Source organism: Balaenoptera musculus, chromosome 16 (genome assembly GCF_009873245.2).
Source record: "Balaenoptera musculus isolate JJ_BM4_2016_0621 chromosome 16, mBalMus1.pri.v3, whole genome shotgun sequence".
Taxonomy (NCBI): Eukaryota; Metazoa; Chordata; class Mammalia; order Artiodactyla; family Balaenopteridae; genus Balaenoptera; species Balaenoptera musculus.
In genome coordinates this window covers 55,779,443-55,797,525 of record NC_045800.1, presented here as the reverse complement: position 1 = coordinate 55,797,525, position 18,083 = coordinate 55,779,443, and the positions used below count along the sequence as shown (strand labels likewise).

The window sequence follows — 18,083 nt, the reverse complement described above, 5'->3', positions numbered from 1 at the left end:
CCCCCCGACTCCCTAGGCAGTTACACAGTGGCTCTGTGGGCTGGGGTCGCTGGGTGGAGGCAGCCTGGCCCCAGTGGTGGAGGGAGAGAAGGTGGATACGGGGGTGCAGTTGGGATGCCCAGGAGAATTGGAAGACCCAGGCCAGGAAAGTCTGTAGCCGCAGAGCATCCCCACGACCCCCAGCCCTGCCCACTCCCGCCTCTCCTTCCTCCAGGGACTGATGAGCAGGCCATCACTGACTGCCTGGGGAGTCGCTCCAACAAGCAGCGGCAGCAGATCCTCCTGTCCTTCAAGACAGCTTATGGGAAGGTGAGTGTTGGCGAGATGGGGGTGGGGGTGGTTGTCCCTCCTGAATTAAGGCATATCCTCTAGCACAGCCCTACTCCTGCTTTTCCTTGGGGCCTAGTGGGCCTAGATCTCCTGGACAAACCATAAGGCACATTAGGGCATTTCCTGCTGGCTCTCAGCTGATGGCATCTTCTAGAAGCAAAGGATGCTCTGAAGGAGAAATCCCAGAGTCCACAGGGTACGGAGGTTTGATGAGAGGCGCCCAGGAATCTGGGTTCCAGATTGTGGCTGTGCCACGACTCACCAAGACCATGGGCAAGTTATTTCCCTCTGAAGGAAGAGGCTTTAAGTACTGAACAAATGCAAGGGGGCCGTATTTTGATTTTGGGGGCTTTCGGATCTTTAGAAAGGTAACCACTGGGTACATATAGGCTAGTGTTCTGGCCCGGTGCCTCTCCTACTTTAATGGCCATGAGTCCTCTGGGAATCTGGTTTGAATGCAAGCTCTGATTCTGCAGGTCTGGCTGGGGCCTGAGGTTTGGCTCTTCTGCAGATGCTGCTGGTCCCTGGATCTGGGATATTGTCCCTATTGGTCACCTCCTGTGGATTCTCAAAATAGGTTTTGTTTGTTTGTCTGAATGTCCAATCAGGATTTGATCAAAGATCTGAAATCTGAACTGTCAGGAAACTTTGAGAAGACAATCTTGGCCCTGATGAAGACACCGGTCCTCTTTGATGCTTATGAGATAAAGGAAGCCATCAAGGTGTGTACGTGGGCGTGTGTGTGTGTGTGTGTGTGTGTGCGTGTGTGCATGTGTGTGTACCTGTGTGGACATACAGCCCCGGGAAAGGCCTGGACCATGTGGTGTGTCTTCGCTCGCTTATTAGCTACTGTTGTCAGCGCGGCTCCTGGACCCTCCCGGTTGGAGTCCAAATGCTGTAGAAAGGGGAACTTCTGGTGGCTCCCCCAAGAGGCAAATGAGGCGTCATTCGTCATCAGGGAGCATCTAAGTCTCTCCACCTTAAAAACAGGGTGGGAGCTGGGGTTGCAGAGGGAGCTAGTGATGCAGTGATAAGAGTGGGAGGTGTGGATGGTATCCTCATTCATTAGGACTCTGTTGTTAGCAGATAACAGAAACACACTTGAGGAGCTTAAGCTGAACAGCAGCCTGGCTTGGAGAGGGACGGGGCCGGGCAGACTTTCTCTCTCGTCTCTGCTGCTTCTTGAGTGTCTGCTTCATTCTTCCATCTGCTTCTGTGCCTCTCCTTCCTTGGCACAGCATCCCTGTCGACCCTTCTCCATGTACCTGTCAGAGATCCAGCTACAGAAGAGGCCAGCTGTCCCTTGGTTCAAATTCCAAATGGGGGCAGGTTCTGATGGGCTTCGTTTGGGTCTAGTATCCCCCTAGTTCAATCAGTTATGACCAAGCGGAGGGTCCTGCACGTTTTGTACAGTCCTGTGGCTCCCAAGACCCCCAGCAGGTGTCCTGTGGATGGGGAGGGGCCGCACCCACAGACAGGGGAGTCCTTGTGAACAGAGCAGGTGCCGCAGAAGGAATCTAACATTCCTCAGGGGCCTGATAGGCACAGTGACTTTTCTTGCCCCCACGAAGATGTTACCTGAAACTGGGTTCGCCTTTTCGTGGGTGTCAAGAGACCCAGCCAAGCCAAAGAGCAAGACAAGGAAGGATTTATTAACTTGCAGCAAGTAAGAACAATGGGGATCTTTCCCAAAGCCGGATCTCCCGGAACTGCAAAATTGGGGAAGTTTTAAACTAAAGGCACATGCATATTCATGAAGGGGCTTGGGTGGTCCACAGAGTCCAAACTTGAAAAGGTCAACATCATCATCCCTTAGGTTCCAGTTGATTTGGTGGTTGAGTGCCCAAGGGGGTTTAAATTCTGCCAACAGCTCAAGAAAGTGCTTCAGGCTAGTCTTTACCATTGAAACAGAGCTGGGAGTCTTTACATCTGATTTGTTGTCTTTTCTGTTGTTCTTTTGTTCCTTTAAGGGTGAGTACTGTGGCCAGGCTTAGATCACAAGATAGCTCAGGCTAAAAATGGTTTCTCTTATGTCAAGAAAGCCATTCCTGGTTCTCTTGCTCCGGGGACACCCTACTCTGTCTGCCGGCAGTATCACTTCCATTTTATGGTCAAGGAACCTGAGGCACAGAGAGGTGAAGTGACATGCCCAAGGTCACACAGCTAGTGACCAGCAGAACCAAGATTCAACCTGACATAGAAACCAGGCTACTGACCCTGTCCTCTGCCTCCTCACTGTCCCTGACTCGGTCATCTCTTCCATCCTCGATGTTGTTGCCTTCTCCTAGGTGTCTCCAGATGCTCCACGGTCCACTCTAGGACTCACGTTTTCCCACATGTCATGCTCTCGCTTTAAACCCATTTTCTCAGTTGCTTCTCATCTCATTCATGGGCTGAACTTGGAATAAAACAGATCCAGGTCCACCTCTCAACCCCACCATTTACTGTGTGGCCTTGGACAGGTTTCTACACTTCTCTGATTCTCAGTGTCCTGGCAGGTGGAATGGGGATGATCCTTCCCGTGATCTCTACTTACCACCGAGTTGCTGTTATTACTGGTACTTTCCTGGGGCTGCAGAGGGGAGGCTGGCTGCTTCAGGCCCGGGCAGCAGCAGCAGCACGATGGGCGGGTCTGTGTCTGTGGCCTCTGTCTCTGGGGTTCGTGCCCTGGGGGATCCTGAGTGCCAGGGAAGAGGCTGTAACCAGCCTGTGCTTTGTTGTGCTCTCTGCCTCCCAGGGGGCAGGCACTGATGAAGCCTGCCTGATCGAGATCCTCGCCTCCCGCAGCAATGAGCACATCCGGGAATTGAACAGAGTCTACAAGACAGGTTAGGCTGGCCCCGGGGCCCTCTGCCCCTTGCAGATCCCTGTGCTTTTAGGGCCTTGGCCACACCCTCTCCCAGGGCCTCTCTTCCTTCCTGGCCTCCTTATCTCCCGCCACCCCCGACACACTGGGATTCCCTCCCAGACCCAGCCCTGCCTGCTGTTTACACAGGAGCAGGTGACTGAGGTAAGGGAGGGCTGGGGAAAACCTCCTGGGCGTGGTTGGGGCCAGGTCAACCGGGAAGTCACAGCCCCTCCTGATCTCCAGTTGTTTGTTCCTGGGGGCCATGTGGGCCACCTGTCTCCTCATGCCAGCGCCCACTGTTAACTGTGTGCAGTGCGCAGCTTGGTCCACTGGGCTACAGGGTGGCCCTTTCCTGTGTCTCCCTTTTAGAATTCAAAAAGACCCTGGAGGAGGCCATTCGGAACGACACGTCAGGGCACTTCCAGCGGCTCCTCATCTCTCTCTCTCAGGTACCTTTCCCAGGGCAGAGATCGGGCCCACAGCAGGGAGAGGTGGATCTCTGGGCCATGGGGAGGAGGAACAGGGAGGGAGGGGTGCGGCTCCAAGGAGTGACCTTGACCTCACAGCCTGCTTCCTTTCAGGGAAACCGGGATGAAAGCACAAACGTGGACATGACGCTCGTCCAGAGAGACGTGCAGGTGAGTGTGATGGCCGCTCACCTGGCTTCCTGCGCAGGGGGGTGTCTTCCACTTTCTTGTGTCACAAGGGAGAGTTCTGGGATTGAAAGAGCAACAGATAGGAGTGGATTCCAGATGCTGTGAGTTTCGCAGGGCTCTGCTGCTTATCGACTGTGTGACCTTGAGCAGGTCACCCCACCTCCCTAGGCTTCAGTTTCCCCACCTGTAGGAGGGAACATGTGGGATAATAAATATTACAACAGTTGGTAGATCAGTTATGGATGTGGGATTTCATGTGACTTGGTACTTGTCCTGTGTCTGGTTGCATAGACCATTATGTTTGCGAATGGAGCAGAATTCACACTTGCCTATTACGTTTTGGAAAATTTGAGCCTAGAAACCAGCTGTCACATTAGTTGTGCAGCCTTAGAATGCTGCCCTTGTCCCCAGCCTGATATGAATTGCAGACAAAAGGGGGAACAGTCTCTGGCTGTTTCCTCTCTTGGTTCAGGAGTCCGAGTGCCTCTCCAGAGGAGTTTGGGTTTCCCACTAATGAATTCAGACCATAGCAGTTCTGGCTGGAGAGAGCCCCGGCTTCCTGGTGGGCTGGAGCTGGCCGTGCCTCTCCCCACCTCACTGCTCCTGCCCCCCAGGGCACTGCATTCACCAGGAGCTGCCAGTAGGCTCCTTGTCTCTGTCATATGTCAGAGGACTTCTGTAATGCCCTCTTGTAAGGGCTCGAAGAGAACCACTCTTCTGGTCTGGCCCATTTGCTTTCTAGGTAAGGACATTGAGGCTCAGAGAGGTTGAGCATTGTGTCCAGAGAAACCTGGAGGCAGAGTCTGGGCAAGAGCCCAGACTCCTGGCTCACTCTCTGTGCCCAGACGGTGCCTGCCTCTGCCCTGGTCCCAGACCGCTCACTTAACGTCTCCCTGGCCTGGGACACCCATTCCTATAACTGGACTCAGGGCTGGGTATCCGCAAAGCCCTGGACCCCAGCTCTTGCCCCAGTGGGGATTTTCCTGTTTCTCTTTCCTGTCCAGGCCTTTTCCCAGCTGAGGCAGAAGTTGCCTTGGTTGCAGGGTCTCGTGGCTACTGCTCTGCCTTCCTAGTTCTGGACCTGCTCGGCTTCACCTCGACCTGTGGGGTCTCTGAGCCCCTGATGGCCACCTTCTGCCCTCAAGTATCAGTGCTTTTAGGTCCAAGAGCTGCTATCTGAGGCCTGGAAGGCACTTTTGAGCCATCTGGTACAAGGGTTGCAAATTGGCAAATAGATTGGGCTCAAACCTTCAAAAACTTAACAGGAAAGTGCACATTCTCCCCATCTGCAAACATAACAGTGTATGCAATGAAACGGCAGGCAAGCACCTATCACATAAAATCCCACATCCATAACTGCGATCTATCAATTGTTGCTAATAATTATTGTCTCATGTGTTCCCGCTTATAGATAGGGAAACTGCTTTTAAAGATTGAGAAATTTCACGTAGATATCTGGGTTTCTGGTTCCTCATGAAAAATGGATCAGGCAGCTGTGAGCCTTGTTCCTCTGTCACGTACTCGGCTGAGAAGTAACTGCCTCTCTGCGTGGTCCCCGTGGTCCCCACCACTCTCTGGCCTTACAGCTGGCCTGATTCCTGCATTTAAGTTACCCAGCTGGCCCCTTTGGGCTTTCAGGTTTGTGAACCCGAATCTAATCCAAACTTGGCGTTTTAGAGATGAGGAAACTGAAGTTCAGAGAGGGCCAGTGGCCTGCCTGGAGTCCCGTGGCAAGTGGGTAGCAGAGCTAGGACTCAAGCCCATGTTTTCCTCTGTGCTGCTGCTTCCTTGGTTGGGTTAAAGCTGTTCCTTGCCCCTCCTGGGCCCCAGCGGCCTGGGCTCTCCTGGCTTAGTGAGAGGATGTGTGGATGGTGTCCACTTCAGCACAATGAATGGAGCTCAGCTGGGGCCCTGCCCCCCTTTCCCTCCCCTCTGGGCTTGTAGGGCCCAGAGACTCTACCCAGCTCTCCTCGGTGACCTGGGCCTGGAGTCTGGGGTGAGGTCTGCGTTGCGTGTCTATCTGTCCCTCTTCTGTCCAGGAGCTCTATGCAGCTGGAGAGAACCGCCTCGGAACAGATGAGTCCAAGTTCAATGCAGTTCTGTGCTCCCGGAGCCGGGCCCACCTGGTGGCAGGTAAGGCAGTCCCGGCTTCCCTGCAGCCAGGTAATGAGGTCAGATGAGGTATGGCAGGAAACAGCTTGCAGGAACACTTAGCAGTTCCGCTCTGCATGGGCCTTTCACTTCCTTGAAAGAGCCCCCTGGTGGAGATTTAAAAGATAGTATCAGCGGGTTTCCTGAGTCTGCAAGCATCTGGTTCTGGAGGAAAGCAAGGGAGGAGGTTAGAGAAATGGGAGCCTCCTGTTGGCTGGTATCTTTACCTGCTAGAATGTGGAATATTAGAGTTGAGAGAGCCTTCAAGAGCACCTGACCCAGTGGTTTCCAAAGTGTGGCATAAAAAAATAAACATCACAATTAATAATACTAAGTAACACTTATTTACTCATTCCTTCAACAAATATAAACTGAGCTCCTGCCACGTGCCAGGTCATGGAGTAGGTGTAGGGAACGGCACTGCAGAATCTCTGTTCTCAGGGGGTTCACCTTGTTTGGGGAGCCCGGCAGTAAACAAAAATCAAATACAATCTGTACCAGTTGGTAAATCTTTAGAGAAGAATTATAAAGTTGGAAACTGGGATAGGAAGTGATAAAGGTGTCGGAGGGTGCTGGGGGCGTTCCTCACTGAGGTAATGACATTTGAGTTAAAAACATGAAGGAGTTGCAGGTGCAAAGGCCCTGAGCATGGGGTTCCCAGCGCAACCGAGAAACAGTGAAGGGGGCTGGTGAGGTGGAGCAGGTGGAGTGAGTGAGCATAGGAGGAGGTGAGGTCAGAGACAGTAGGAAGCCCTGATGACAACTGCATGGACTTAGGTGTTTACCCTGAATAAAACAGGGGGCCATTGGAGGGCTCTGAGTGAAGGAGAGACGTGATTTGACTTAGGTTCTGTGAGTGTCCTGGCTGTTGTGTTGAGAAGAGAGAAGGGATCAATGGCAGAGCAGGAAACCAGTTAGGAGGCTGCCGCGGTAAATCCAGGGGAGAAGTGACGGTGGCCGGGACCAGCTGGCAGGGGCAGGTGGCGAGAAGCGCTCAGATTCTGGCCCTGTTTGCCAATGAACTGGACGTGGAGTGTGAGAGAGAGAAAGGAGTCAGGGATGACACAGGGTTTGTTCCCGCTGAGTCAGTGGAAGAGGGGAGGGGCCCTCGACCGAGACTGGGAAGCTGTGCATGGAGTGGGCTTTAGGAGGGAAGGAAGTCAGGAGCCTTGAGCCGCAGATATACCATGTAGGCAGTGGGTTTGCGAGGCCAGAGGTCAGGAGAGGCCTGGGCTAGAGATGGCAGTTTGGGAACTATGAGTGGGTCGAAGGAGTTTGAGGCTCTGGGACTGCAAGAGGTCCCTTCCGAGGGAGACGGGAGGGAGACCAGCAGTCTGAGGACAGGGCCCTGGCCGTTGCAGGAGACTTAGAAGGGGCACCCAAAGAAAGGGGCATCCTGGAGACCAGCAGTGTCAGCGGCGAATATGAGAGGGCAGGTGAGGACAGAGAACGATGACCACACTTAGCAACGTGGGTGGGTGAAATCACCAGCACCCACTCGGTGCATGCACTGAGTCTTTAATACACGCAAATAGGGGCCATTCTCCTGTTCTACAGATAAGGACGCTGGCAAAGGGCAGTTGGGGAAGTCAGCTACCCAGGTGGTAACATGGCAGAGCTGGGGTTTGGACTCAGGCCGCCTGCCTCCAGAGCACACTTTTTTTTTTTTTTTTTTAATTTTTTTTATAGCTACTTTTATTTTTATTTATTTATTTATTTTTGGCTGTGCTGGGTCTTCGGTTCGTGCGAGGGCTTTCTCTAGTTGCGGCAAGTGGGGGCCGCTCTTCATCGCAGTGCGCAGGCCTTTCACTATCGCGGCCCCTCCCGTTGCGGGGCACAGGCTCCAGACGCGCAGGCTCAGTAGTTGCAGAGCATACTTTTTAACCTCTGCCCTATTCTGTACTGGAGCATGAGCGAGCATATGCTCATCTTAATCGTTGCTTATTTTAATGAGTATGGAATATATCTGTAGCACATCAAACCCCCGATTCCACAGATGTTATTAGTCAGGGGAAAAGAGGAGCTGATGGGAAGAAAATAGTAAGTAATGAAGTTGGATACAGATGTAGCGGAAATCATGATACTGATATGCAAATGACAGCAGTTTGGAGAACACAGATAGAAACTGAGACCCTGGCTGGGGAAGAGGAGGGTTATATCCTGGGGCAGAGCTCAAGTTAGGACCCAGGTCTCCATGGCACCACCTGCCTCTCTTGGAACCCACAGCGCACTTCCTGTGGGTGCTCGGCCCATCACAGGGTAAGCTGGGGCGCTGGATGGGCGTTTGCTCACAGTCAGACTGGGAAAGGTTGGCACATAGAATGACGGAGGAGGGCTGGGACTGGAGGTGCGGGATCTGGGACGAGAGTATCGGTGTCAGGGCTCCTGGACCGGGGATCGAGGTGTGATGGGTGAGCAGTGGCGAGCGCAGTGCTGGTAAGGGGACGGTGTGAGCAGGCCTGGGGGGCGGGGGGAGTGCACTCTCCCTGGGGCAAAGAACTGGCCCACTTGAGAGCTGGGCAGGTGTGGTCACTGGGGCCGTCCAGGGCGCCGGGAGCAGAGTGGGAGAGGTGGGCTCTGGGAATGGGCAGAGAGGCCTCCTCACCACGTGTCCTGGACAAGTCAGGTCGGGCTGCCGTAATAAAATACCACAGACTGGGCGGCTTAAACAACAGAAATCTATTTTCTCATAGTTCTGGAGGCTGGAAGTCCAAGATGAAGGTGCTGGCAGTGATGGTTTCTCCTGAGGCCGCTCCTCTTGGCTTGCAGATGACCCCCTCCTTGCTGTGTCCGCGTGTGATCTTTCCTCTGTGTTTGCAGCCCTGGTGTTTCCTTGTGTGTCTAAATCTCCTTTTCTTATAAAGATACCAATCAGATTGGATTTGGACCCACGCTAAGGGCCTCATTTTAACTTAACTACCTCTTTAAAGACTATCTCCAAGTACAGTTAAATTCTGAAGTCCTAGGAGCTAGGACTTCAACAAAGGAATTTGGGGGGGGCACAGAATTCAGTCCATAACATGTCCCTCTGTCTTGCCACTAGTTTTCAACGAGTATCAGCGAATGACAGGCCGTGACATTGAGAAGAGCATCTGCCGGGAGATGTCTGGGGACCTGGAGCAGGGCATGCTGGCCGTGGGTAGGTATCTTGGCCTGCCCGCTGGGGGGCTGGCGTGTGTTGTGAGTTTTCAGGGTGCTCACCCACCCTCCAGTTGAGGAAGATCATAGTGAAAAGGTCCAAGATTGCTAAATCCAGTTGCCTACGTGGTGGGAAATCAGGCTGCTTCCAGGATCGCTGCATAGTTGTACCCCCAGCAGTCCTGGAGGTGTCTTGTTTATATTTCAAGCCCAGCCCTGGGGGAGGGAGCTGCAGTGCGGGCGCTAGTGGGAGCGTGACCAACTGTTCTCCCGGAGGAAGATGACGCATATCCTGCCAAGTTTCCTCTAAAAATACATCCCTGCAGGCAGTTGTCAGATGTTTGTGATGGAAACACGTGGAAAGATTTTTTTACTTGCAGCAGCAAAACAGGCCCTGGCCAAGGAAAGCTGGCGTAGCTCCCAGGACACTGGTGCACTCCTGCAGTGCCTGTGTCATGTCCTCCAGAGCAGGGCCTGATGGGCTCCAGGTCCATCCTCCCCCCTTCCCCCAACCCTGAGGGGTTGGCCCCTCTTTATACCCACTTGGGAACGTCATGGTTTGCCCATCTTCTGTTTTGCTTTTCTTGGAGCTTTCTGGATGGAACAGATTTCCCTGTGTACCCCATGGTAGGCATCGTGGCCTGAGAACCCTAGTTAGACGTCCGTTCCGCTCGGCCGTCCTTTTCCGTGAGGGTCACGGCATCTCCAGTCTGTCCCCTCCTGCCTGAGCAGCAACATGGTTCCTCACACCATTCGCGCTCCTTCCCTACACAGCTTCCTGCATCACATTGGTTGTCAGGAAACGGGTTGGGTTGGTGTCCAGGCTCTGCATGTTTCTGTTCCAAAGGGCTGGAGCCAGGATTGTGGGATAATTGAGCCTGGAGGAGATGAGGGGAGAGGAAGATGGGTGCAGTGGTGTGTTTGATTGGCATCCGGCCTCCTAAGAGGGCGCTGTGTGCGTCATGCCCCCCTGGACTGAGTTTTCTGCAGATCGAGTTATGCCGTGTTTCTCTCTTCTAGTGAAATGTCTTAAGAATACCCCAGCCTTCTTTGCTGAAAGGCTCAACAAGGCCATGAGGGTAGGTAACCCCCAGGTGCAGGGTCTGGGTGGGGGGTGTCTCAGCACACTCGTGACTGGGACCTCGCTCAGGGGAGGAGGCATGAGGAGGGCCACCCTTCAGCCAAGAGGACAGAGGGCCCAGGGGCGGGGAGGGGACCAGGGCCCAGGGAAGGTGGGGAAGTGGACGGTGAGGAGGCCCGTTGCTCATGCGCCTGGGCCAACTCTCTTTAGGGAGCAGGAACCAAGGACCGGACCCTGATCCGCATCATGGTGTCTCGCAGCGAGATCGACCTCCTGGACATCAGAGCAGAGTATAAGCGGCTGTATGGCAAGTCCCTGTACCACGACATCACGGTACGGGCCTCTGGGGGCTGTCTGGGCTGCCTCTTGGCGTCCTGCTCACCCATGGACCTCCCTGGCCACTCCCACCGTCCCCTTTACTCCCCCTCCTCAGAGCTCCCGCGGGCTCGGCTTCAGCCAAGTATGGGCATCTTATCTGTGGTCCTCGTACTTGCCCTCTTCAGTTTTCACTTGTTCATCTGGTTGTACAACAGCAGGTTGTCAGCTCCTGGTGGCAGGGTGGCTCTTGACCCTGCTGTTGCCCCTCTCTGTGTCCCAGCATCCAGCACATCTGCTGTTCAGTAAACGGTTGTGGGGGGGAGGGTCCAAAATCGGCATCAGAGAACACAGGACCTCCCCCACCTGGTGCCTGGCCTTCAGAGTCCAGCCACCCTGTGGGTCTGTGATCCGTCAGTGAGAAATCAAGCCCCGAGTCCCCTGGAGGGTGGGCGGCTCTGGCTCCCTGATGAGTCCCCTCCCTCAGCTCTGTGGTGGAGGCAGCACAGGAAGGCAGTTCAGAGTGAGGGCTCGGGGGTCACACTGCTTGGGGTCCAGCTCTGGCTTTTCTACTTGCTCACTGTGTGATCTCGAGCAGCTTGCTTAAACCTCCCTGAACCCCAGTTCCATCATCGTTAAGAGGAGGATAATAATAGTACCCCCCGCCCAGGACTGTTGTGTCTTGAAGGAGGTGGTCCACATGAAGCATGTTGTGTGACACATGTACGTGTCTGATAGGCACTGGCTCCTGTTTTATCACTGTGCCAGAGCCAGTCTGACAAAATTGATTCCTGTCGTGGCAGGGGTTGGGGGGGTCTGACACTTAATTTCTGAACTCACATGAACCTTGATATTGAAGTCACCACGCCCAGGTCCTGATTTCAGACTCATTAACGTTTGATGTTGGGCATGTCACTGAGAGAAGCTTCTCTCTCTTTTCTTAGATATAAAAGCAATGCTGTTGATAGCAGAGAATTAGTAATTATTCACAAAGTATCTTGTGTGTGCCAATAGGTTGTGGGCATCTGAAAGAAGCCACAGGCCTTGCCCTCAAGGAAGGAAACGATGGCAGGAAATGATGAGAAATTAGCTAAGTGTGGCCTTACTTCTAATGTAAGTGCAGTGGACTCAGATAGAGGAGAGATCAGTGTGAACTGGGATGCCCAAATAATAATAGTCCCCTTCACTGGATGGTTGTATCATAGTAGATTATACTTCCTGTACGGGACACAATAGTGCATTATGGTATAATCCCAACTTAGTGCAACAAAAATGCGCTGGGCCAAGGCCACCAGTAGTTAGCCCTGGGTAGGGGGGTTTTTGGCTGTTTAAAATTTTTTTGTATTTGTTTTTCAAATTCTGACTTTGATCATTGGGGTGAGTACAGCTTTCTGTTTTTTAATGGAAGGGCTCAGGAGGCTGAACTGCGTTGTCAAAGGTCTGTGCCACCTTCAAGGCCAGCGTGTGAGCCTCTCACCTGCTCTGGCACCAGCACGGTGGGGAATTTCCTAGGATGGGGCTGCCTCTCTGTAAGGGCACCTGGGGCAGAAGAAAATCAGGAGCCAGGAAGCTAGAATTGGCCGAGCCTCACTTAACTGATGTCTTACTTGTTTCTGTGACCAGGGAGACACTTCCGGGGACTACCGGAAGATTCTGCTGAAGATCTGTGGTGGCAACGACTGAGCGGTGACTGGTGGGTCACTTCTGTCCACCTGCTGGCAACAGCAATGCCAGGAAAAGGCCAAAAGAATGTTTGTCTGTTTCTAACAAATCCACAAAAAACCCCTTGGTGTCCCAGCGTGGACCATCCATAGAACCTTGGCCCCGTCCCCCGCCTGCCCTCCTGATCTGTGTCTTGTGCTCATGCTGAGGGACCTGGGTTGGTCGTGAACTCTCTCAGGATACCTCCTCCCCACCCCCACTCCTCACAGCCTCTTGCAGCTAAAGTAGACGTTTTGTTTCCTGACTCATGCAGTCATTCCCCTTTGCTTGTGGCTGAAACTCCTGGCTTCGTTTTAGTCATATAATGTTGTATGTTTATTTGGAGGTGTTTTTTTTAATATATAGTCGTTGCAGACAGATGCGCACACGTCTTTGCTGCATACACAGTTTGGGTGAGACAGGTGGGGACTGGGGGCGCCATGTCCTCACTGAGGAGTAAAAGGGAAAACCTTTAAGGGTACTCTTTGCATCTGGTGAGAATGTGTCATGAGCTTTGTTATTGCCAAACTCACTGCTTTTTAGAAAAAAGCCAGAAAGTCATCTGTTCCACGCAAAACCACGAGAACAAAGCCAGCTGCCTGCCAGTGACAGAGTTACTTGTAATTGAGAATGTGCCTTAAACCTGAATGTCGATGGCCAAAAGCTGTTTCCAAATTAAAGTCAGCCAGCTCTGGAACGTTCTGAAAGTGTTTACCTGGTGCCAGCTTGTTTTCCTGTGCTTCATGATTCTTCCCTGTAGCTCAGGGATCCAGCCTTACTAGCCGGTGGAAATTTTTATGACTTTAAATAGAAACTTGTGCTTAGGAAACCCTGAGCATAAGTAATTTGCAGGGACTGGGTTGTAAGGACATGAGAAATGGAAGTTCCTGAAATTCGTGCTCAGGGCCCAGACGCTGAAAAGGCATCATATGCGGGCACGGTGAGGTCCACTAGGGCGAGTAGGAGGAGCGTGGTCCTTCCCCCCAGGTCCGGAAGGAGGGGCACAGGAAGGAGGGGGTGTGCATGACTCCTGGGGGAGGCCTTACAGAGGAGGATCAGAGAGGCGTGAGACCAGCTCCTCCCCTCAGGGACCCTTCAGTCTGAAAGGGAGCTCCTGGCTGTGGTCCCTGGCAGGCCCTTTGCCCCTTGGTTGGTGGTGTTAGGAGAAGGCAAGTCCAGAAGGGACAGAGTTTCTAGAAGTCGTCGTCACTGCTAGAAGCCCAAAGCTTGTTTTCTGGTCAGGGATCTTCACTCCCTTTCTGGTTTCTTATGTTGAAAGTTTAGAAAGGAGAGAATCAGAGATTATGGTGGGAGCCCAAGCTTGCTGGGCCCTAGCAGGGGCCCCAGGGAGTGGCTTGTCCACAGAGTAGACATCTGCTTGGGGACACCACCCTGACTCCTCCCTGCCTTGTGGACATAGAAGAGGGGATGGCCCAAGGGGCGTGGAGCAGCTGTGAGCTGGACACTAGCCTGGTCTACCTAGACCTGCCTTGCCCAGCCAGAAGGGCTGATGTGGGCCCTGGAATGGATGGCAGGCCCTGCTTGTCACGTCAGCTCTGCTTCAGTTTCCATGCCTGGAGCCTCTTGACCAAGACCCAGCATGCTTGGCTGCTCTTCCCCAAGGGCAGGCCCCTTGCCCTTGGGTGCCAGGTGGGACCTGCCTGGTGGCATGAACTGTGTAGCACTGCACAACTTGCCGTGAGTCCAGGCTGACTTTGGTGGCCTCCTGCACTGTGCCAGGGCCTAGCTTCAACCTCCCATAACGTGACTGTAAATGTTCTGTGACATTACTTTGTCCCATTGTCTGCACCGGAGGTTCCAACCTGGTGCCCAGCAGGCAGTATTTAACCTGTACATGCATTCACTTTGGTCCCCAAAAAGTCCTTTTAGACATTTGAATTTGTTGCCAACATTTAAGCATTGAGCGATTTCATATTTTTAAAAATCTGGAATAATGGATTCTCTTGAAAAACCAAAAATTCTAGTAACACTTGCCCAGAATTCCTGCACACCAGTTGCTGCTGGAGCCAACTCGCAGGTGCCCTGTTTAGGTATGTACTCTCCATTTTGCCACAGGCCCCACTACTCCCTATTGTTATACCATGTGTACGTTACCTGTTGGGCCCCTACACGTCTTTGAGTTTGAGACCCTTGGCCTACACACTTGGGAGCCACCTGTGTTCATCCTGGTCCTTATTTTCTACCTTTCTGTCCCTCTGACTTCCCTCTTGGTCATGCCCATGGGACCCAACTCATAGTAAGGATGGGCTGGAGGACTATGTGAATGCCTCACAGATCTCTCCAGAGACAAAGAAAGGCACCTACCGCCTTCTAAGATCAGTAAAAGGTTGTTAACACTGACAGTGATGCTCAGGATAAAAAAAGATGAGGGAGACATTGACCTTACAGGTCATTTTTCTGGGAGGAAACTACACTGGGTCTTTTCCTGCTTCCTGGAGGTGTTAGTCAAGGCCAGTCCATGCCGCACATCTAACGTCACTTCCAGAATAGCAACCAGAGGATGAGGCATCAGGTGAATTCAGCCCTGAGTCCGTTTTCAACAGCTGGGGGGACATTGGAATGAACACTGTGTGTTAGGGACAGGGCCAGGACTAGGGTGAGGCAATGAGTCACTTGCCTCAGGTGCAAAATTTAAGAAAGGAACCTTGGAGTGCTCACTTTGTAGACGGGGAAACGGTCCTGAAGTGGTGGTTCTCAAACCCTAGTGTGCATTGGGATCTTCTGAGGAGCTTGTTAAAGGTGCAGGTCCCTGGGCCCCACCCTCACAGATTCTGAGCAGCCATGGGGGCCAAGAAACTGCATCTGTAACCTGCTTGCCTTATGTTCTGATGCTGATCTAAATACTCCTGCACTGAGACAGAGAACTTCTGAAATTCGAAATGTTCACACAGAGGGCAGGTGAGCAGGTGGCAGAGTGTTTCAGTCAGGTGGTGGGAGGTGGGACTGGTCCACTCCTAGCTTTGGCAAGAGGGATCTGAAAGATGAGTCTTTGCAGATGCCCATGGTCAAAGCAACAACTGGATGGCCATGCCATGTCCATCCTTGTGCTTTGGCAGGGAGTTATAGTCCTAGCCTAGGACTTGGCCCCTTATTTCTGCCCTCAGCTCCTTCCTACCCTGGCTGATATGGAGTGGAGTCAGACATGAAAACAGAAATCAAGCTAATCATTTCCCCAGGCAGATACTAGACTAGCTTAAATTTTTTACCCCATCAAACCTGAAAGCTTCTCTGCTCGTGTTCCTGTAAGGACAGGGACATCATTACTCAGTCCTCCAACTGGCCCTATACAGGGTTCCCTCTCAGCAAAGGGTTTGGTCAGTCAGGGCCTCAACTCTATAAGGGGCTCTTACCCTCAACCCCCACTCCTTGGAAAGCTTGCTTTGGCCTAATACTGGTGTCCACTCTGAACCTGGTTCCTTCCCAGTAATAAGAGGTGAAGGAGCCCTGAAGCAGAAAGAGCACTGGTCCAGGAGTCAGGCATCCCTATTCTGGTCTCAGCTCAGCTACTGGTTTGCTGTGTGACCCTGGATAAGCCACTTCCCCTCTTTGGGCCTAAAATGAAGGGGGAAGACTAGATCAGAGCTTCTTAAACTTCATTGTAGTCAGCAAAAATGGTAGAGTAGGGAACTCCAAAAGCCTGTTCCTCCGTGAAAGCGACAAATAAGATGGCAAAAACTGTCAGAATCAACTTTATGAGAGCTCTGAAAATGAAAGTTTGCAACCAAACAAAAGCTTAAAAAAAAAAAGCTGAGTCTTGGTAAGAGGATCTTGCTTCATTTTCACTTAACTCCAGCCTTATCCTCCTCACCCCAGCTTGGCATCAGCCTCAAAAACAATATCCACAGTCTGTTATAGGTTCTTAGCAATGAATGGAGCAGAATGGACCTTGTTCTCAAGAATTATGGTTGGTTGTTTTGATCTTTCTTGTTGCTCCCTGAAAGACTGGCTCAAATGACTTGCTCTTATTTTACCTAATTTGGAACTCTCCCAAGGAGGAGGTGGTAACCCTCAGGGACAATGGAAGGCAAATTCATTAGCACTGATGCCTGGAGAGAGGGATAACAGTTGGGGCAAACAGGAGACAAATTGAAAAGTTTGGGGAGCAAAGGCTGATGATGTGATGCTTTGGGGAATAATGGTTTTGGAGTGCTCCCATTAATTCCTGGGAATCTAGAAGGCCACGCACATGCCCAGGGCTGGGCACATGCTTAGAAAAGACTTGAGAGGGCTTCCCTGGTGGCGCAGTGGTTAAGAATCCGCCTGCCAATGCGGGAGACACGGGTTCGAGCCCTGGTCTGGGAAGATCCCACATGCCGTGGAGCAACTAAGCCCATGCGCCACAACTACTGAGCCTGCGCTCTAGAGCCCGCGAGCCACAACTACTGAAGCCTGCGCGCCTAGAGCCCATGTTCCGCAACAAGAGAGACCACCGCAATGAGAAGCCCGTGCACTGCAACAAAGAGTAGCCCCCGCTCAACGCAACTAGAGAAAGCCCACACGCAGCAACGAAGACCCAACGCAGCCAAAAATAAATAAATAAATAAATTTATTAAAAAAAAAAAAAAAAGACTTGAGAGGACCGTAAGCTCTCACCTCTGGCTGACCTTCAGGCTGTACACATTCAGGAAGTGAAGCAGGCAGAGTCATAGACTGCTTGGCAGAGTATCAAAAGATTTGTCCCAACACACACAGACACATTTGTAAAGACTGGGAAATTTGGGGTTTTGTGGTTGTTCCAGGAGTTTAAGGAGTTGTGTTGAATCACTAGTGACCACTGAGTTAACTGAACAGAGACTTCAATGACCACACCAAATACAAACTTTAAAAAACTAGTTCAGAAAGTCACTAAACAAACTACAACAAATTCAACAAGCAGCAATAACGAACTCTGGGGAGGGGGAAGAATCTGATTTCCAGAGTTTTTACATAATGTTCAAAATGCCCAGTTTTCACCAAAAATTATTGAGGCATGCCAAGAAACAAGAAAGTATGACCCATACTCAGGAAAACAAGAAATCTGTTCATAGAAATTGAGGAAAACCGAGATATTGGACTTACCAAGAAAAGACTTTAAATCAACTGGCTTTAAAAAGCTCAAAGAGCTAAAGGAAACCATGTGTAAAGAACCAAAGGAAACTAAGAGAATGATGTCTCACCAAATAGAGAATGTCAATAAAAGGAAGTTATAAAAAGGAACCAAATAGAAATTCTGGAGCTGAAAAGTACAATTATAAATTTTTAAATATCACTTAGAGGGGCTCAAGAGGAGATTTGAGAAGGTAGAAGAAAGAGTTGGCGAACTTCAAGATAGGTCAATTGAGATTTCCCAATCTGAGGAGTAAAAAGAAAAAAGAATGAAGAAAAATTAACAGAGCCTAAGACCTGTGGGACATCATCATGAAGTATACCAACATACACATAATGGGGGTCATAGAAGAGAGAAAGCAGAAATACTTGAAGAAACAGTGGCTGAAAGCTTAGAAATTTGATGAAAGACATTAATCCACACATCTCAGGAGCTCAGTGAACCATAAGTAGTATTTTTAAGAAGATCCACTTTGAGACACATTATAACCAAACTGTTGAAAAACAAGGAATCCTGAAGTCAGCAATAGAGAACTGACTTGTCACATACAAGGGATCTTCAATAAGATTAACATCTGATTTCTTGTCAGAAACCATAAAGGCTAGAAGGCAGTAGGATGACATATTCAGTGTGCTGCAAAAAGAAATGTTAACAGGAATCCTATATCTGGCAAAACAGTCTTCAAAAATGAAGTTAACACATTCCTGGGTGAACAAACATTGAGACAGGTTCTTGCTAGTAGACCTTTCATATGAG

General features: G+C 51.3%; 1 protein-coding gene across 2 annotated transcripts in view; it reads left to right on the top strand.

The window, feature by feature from the left end:
• The window catches only part of ANXA11 (annexin A11), a 40,393-nt gene extending 27,472 nt beyond the window's left edge, over positions 1–12,921 (top strand). For both annotated transcript variants that reach the window (XM_036828018.1, XM_036828019.1), the window contains 10 exons: positions 215–309; positions 939–1,052; positions 3,068–3,158; positions 3,548–3,627; positions 3,760–3,816; positions 5,874–5,967; positions 9,029–9,124; positions 10,144–10,202; positions 10,415–10,537; positions 12,143–12,921. In XM_036828018.1, coding sequence (XP_036683913.1) covers positions 215–309; positions 939–1,052; positions 3,068–3,158; positions 3,548–3,627; positions 3,760–3,816; positions 5,874–5,967; positions 9,029–9,124; positions 10,144–10,202; positions 10,415–10,537; positions 12,143–12,202 — 869 coding nt within the window. In that variant the 3' untranslated portion in view covers positions 12,203–12,921. The remainder of the gene's footprint in view (positions 1–214; positions 310–938; positions 1,053–3,067; positions 3,159–3,547; positions 3,628–3,759; positions 3,817–5,873; positions 5,968–9,028; positions 9,125–10,143; positions 10,203–10,414; positions 10,538–12,142) is intronic.
• Positions 12,922–18,083: the final 5,162 nt, after the last annotated feature.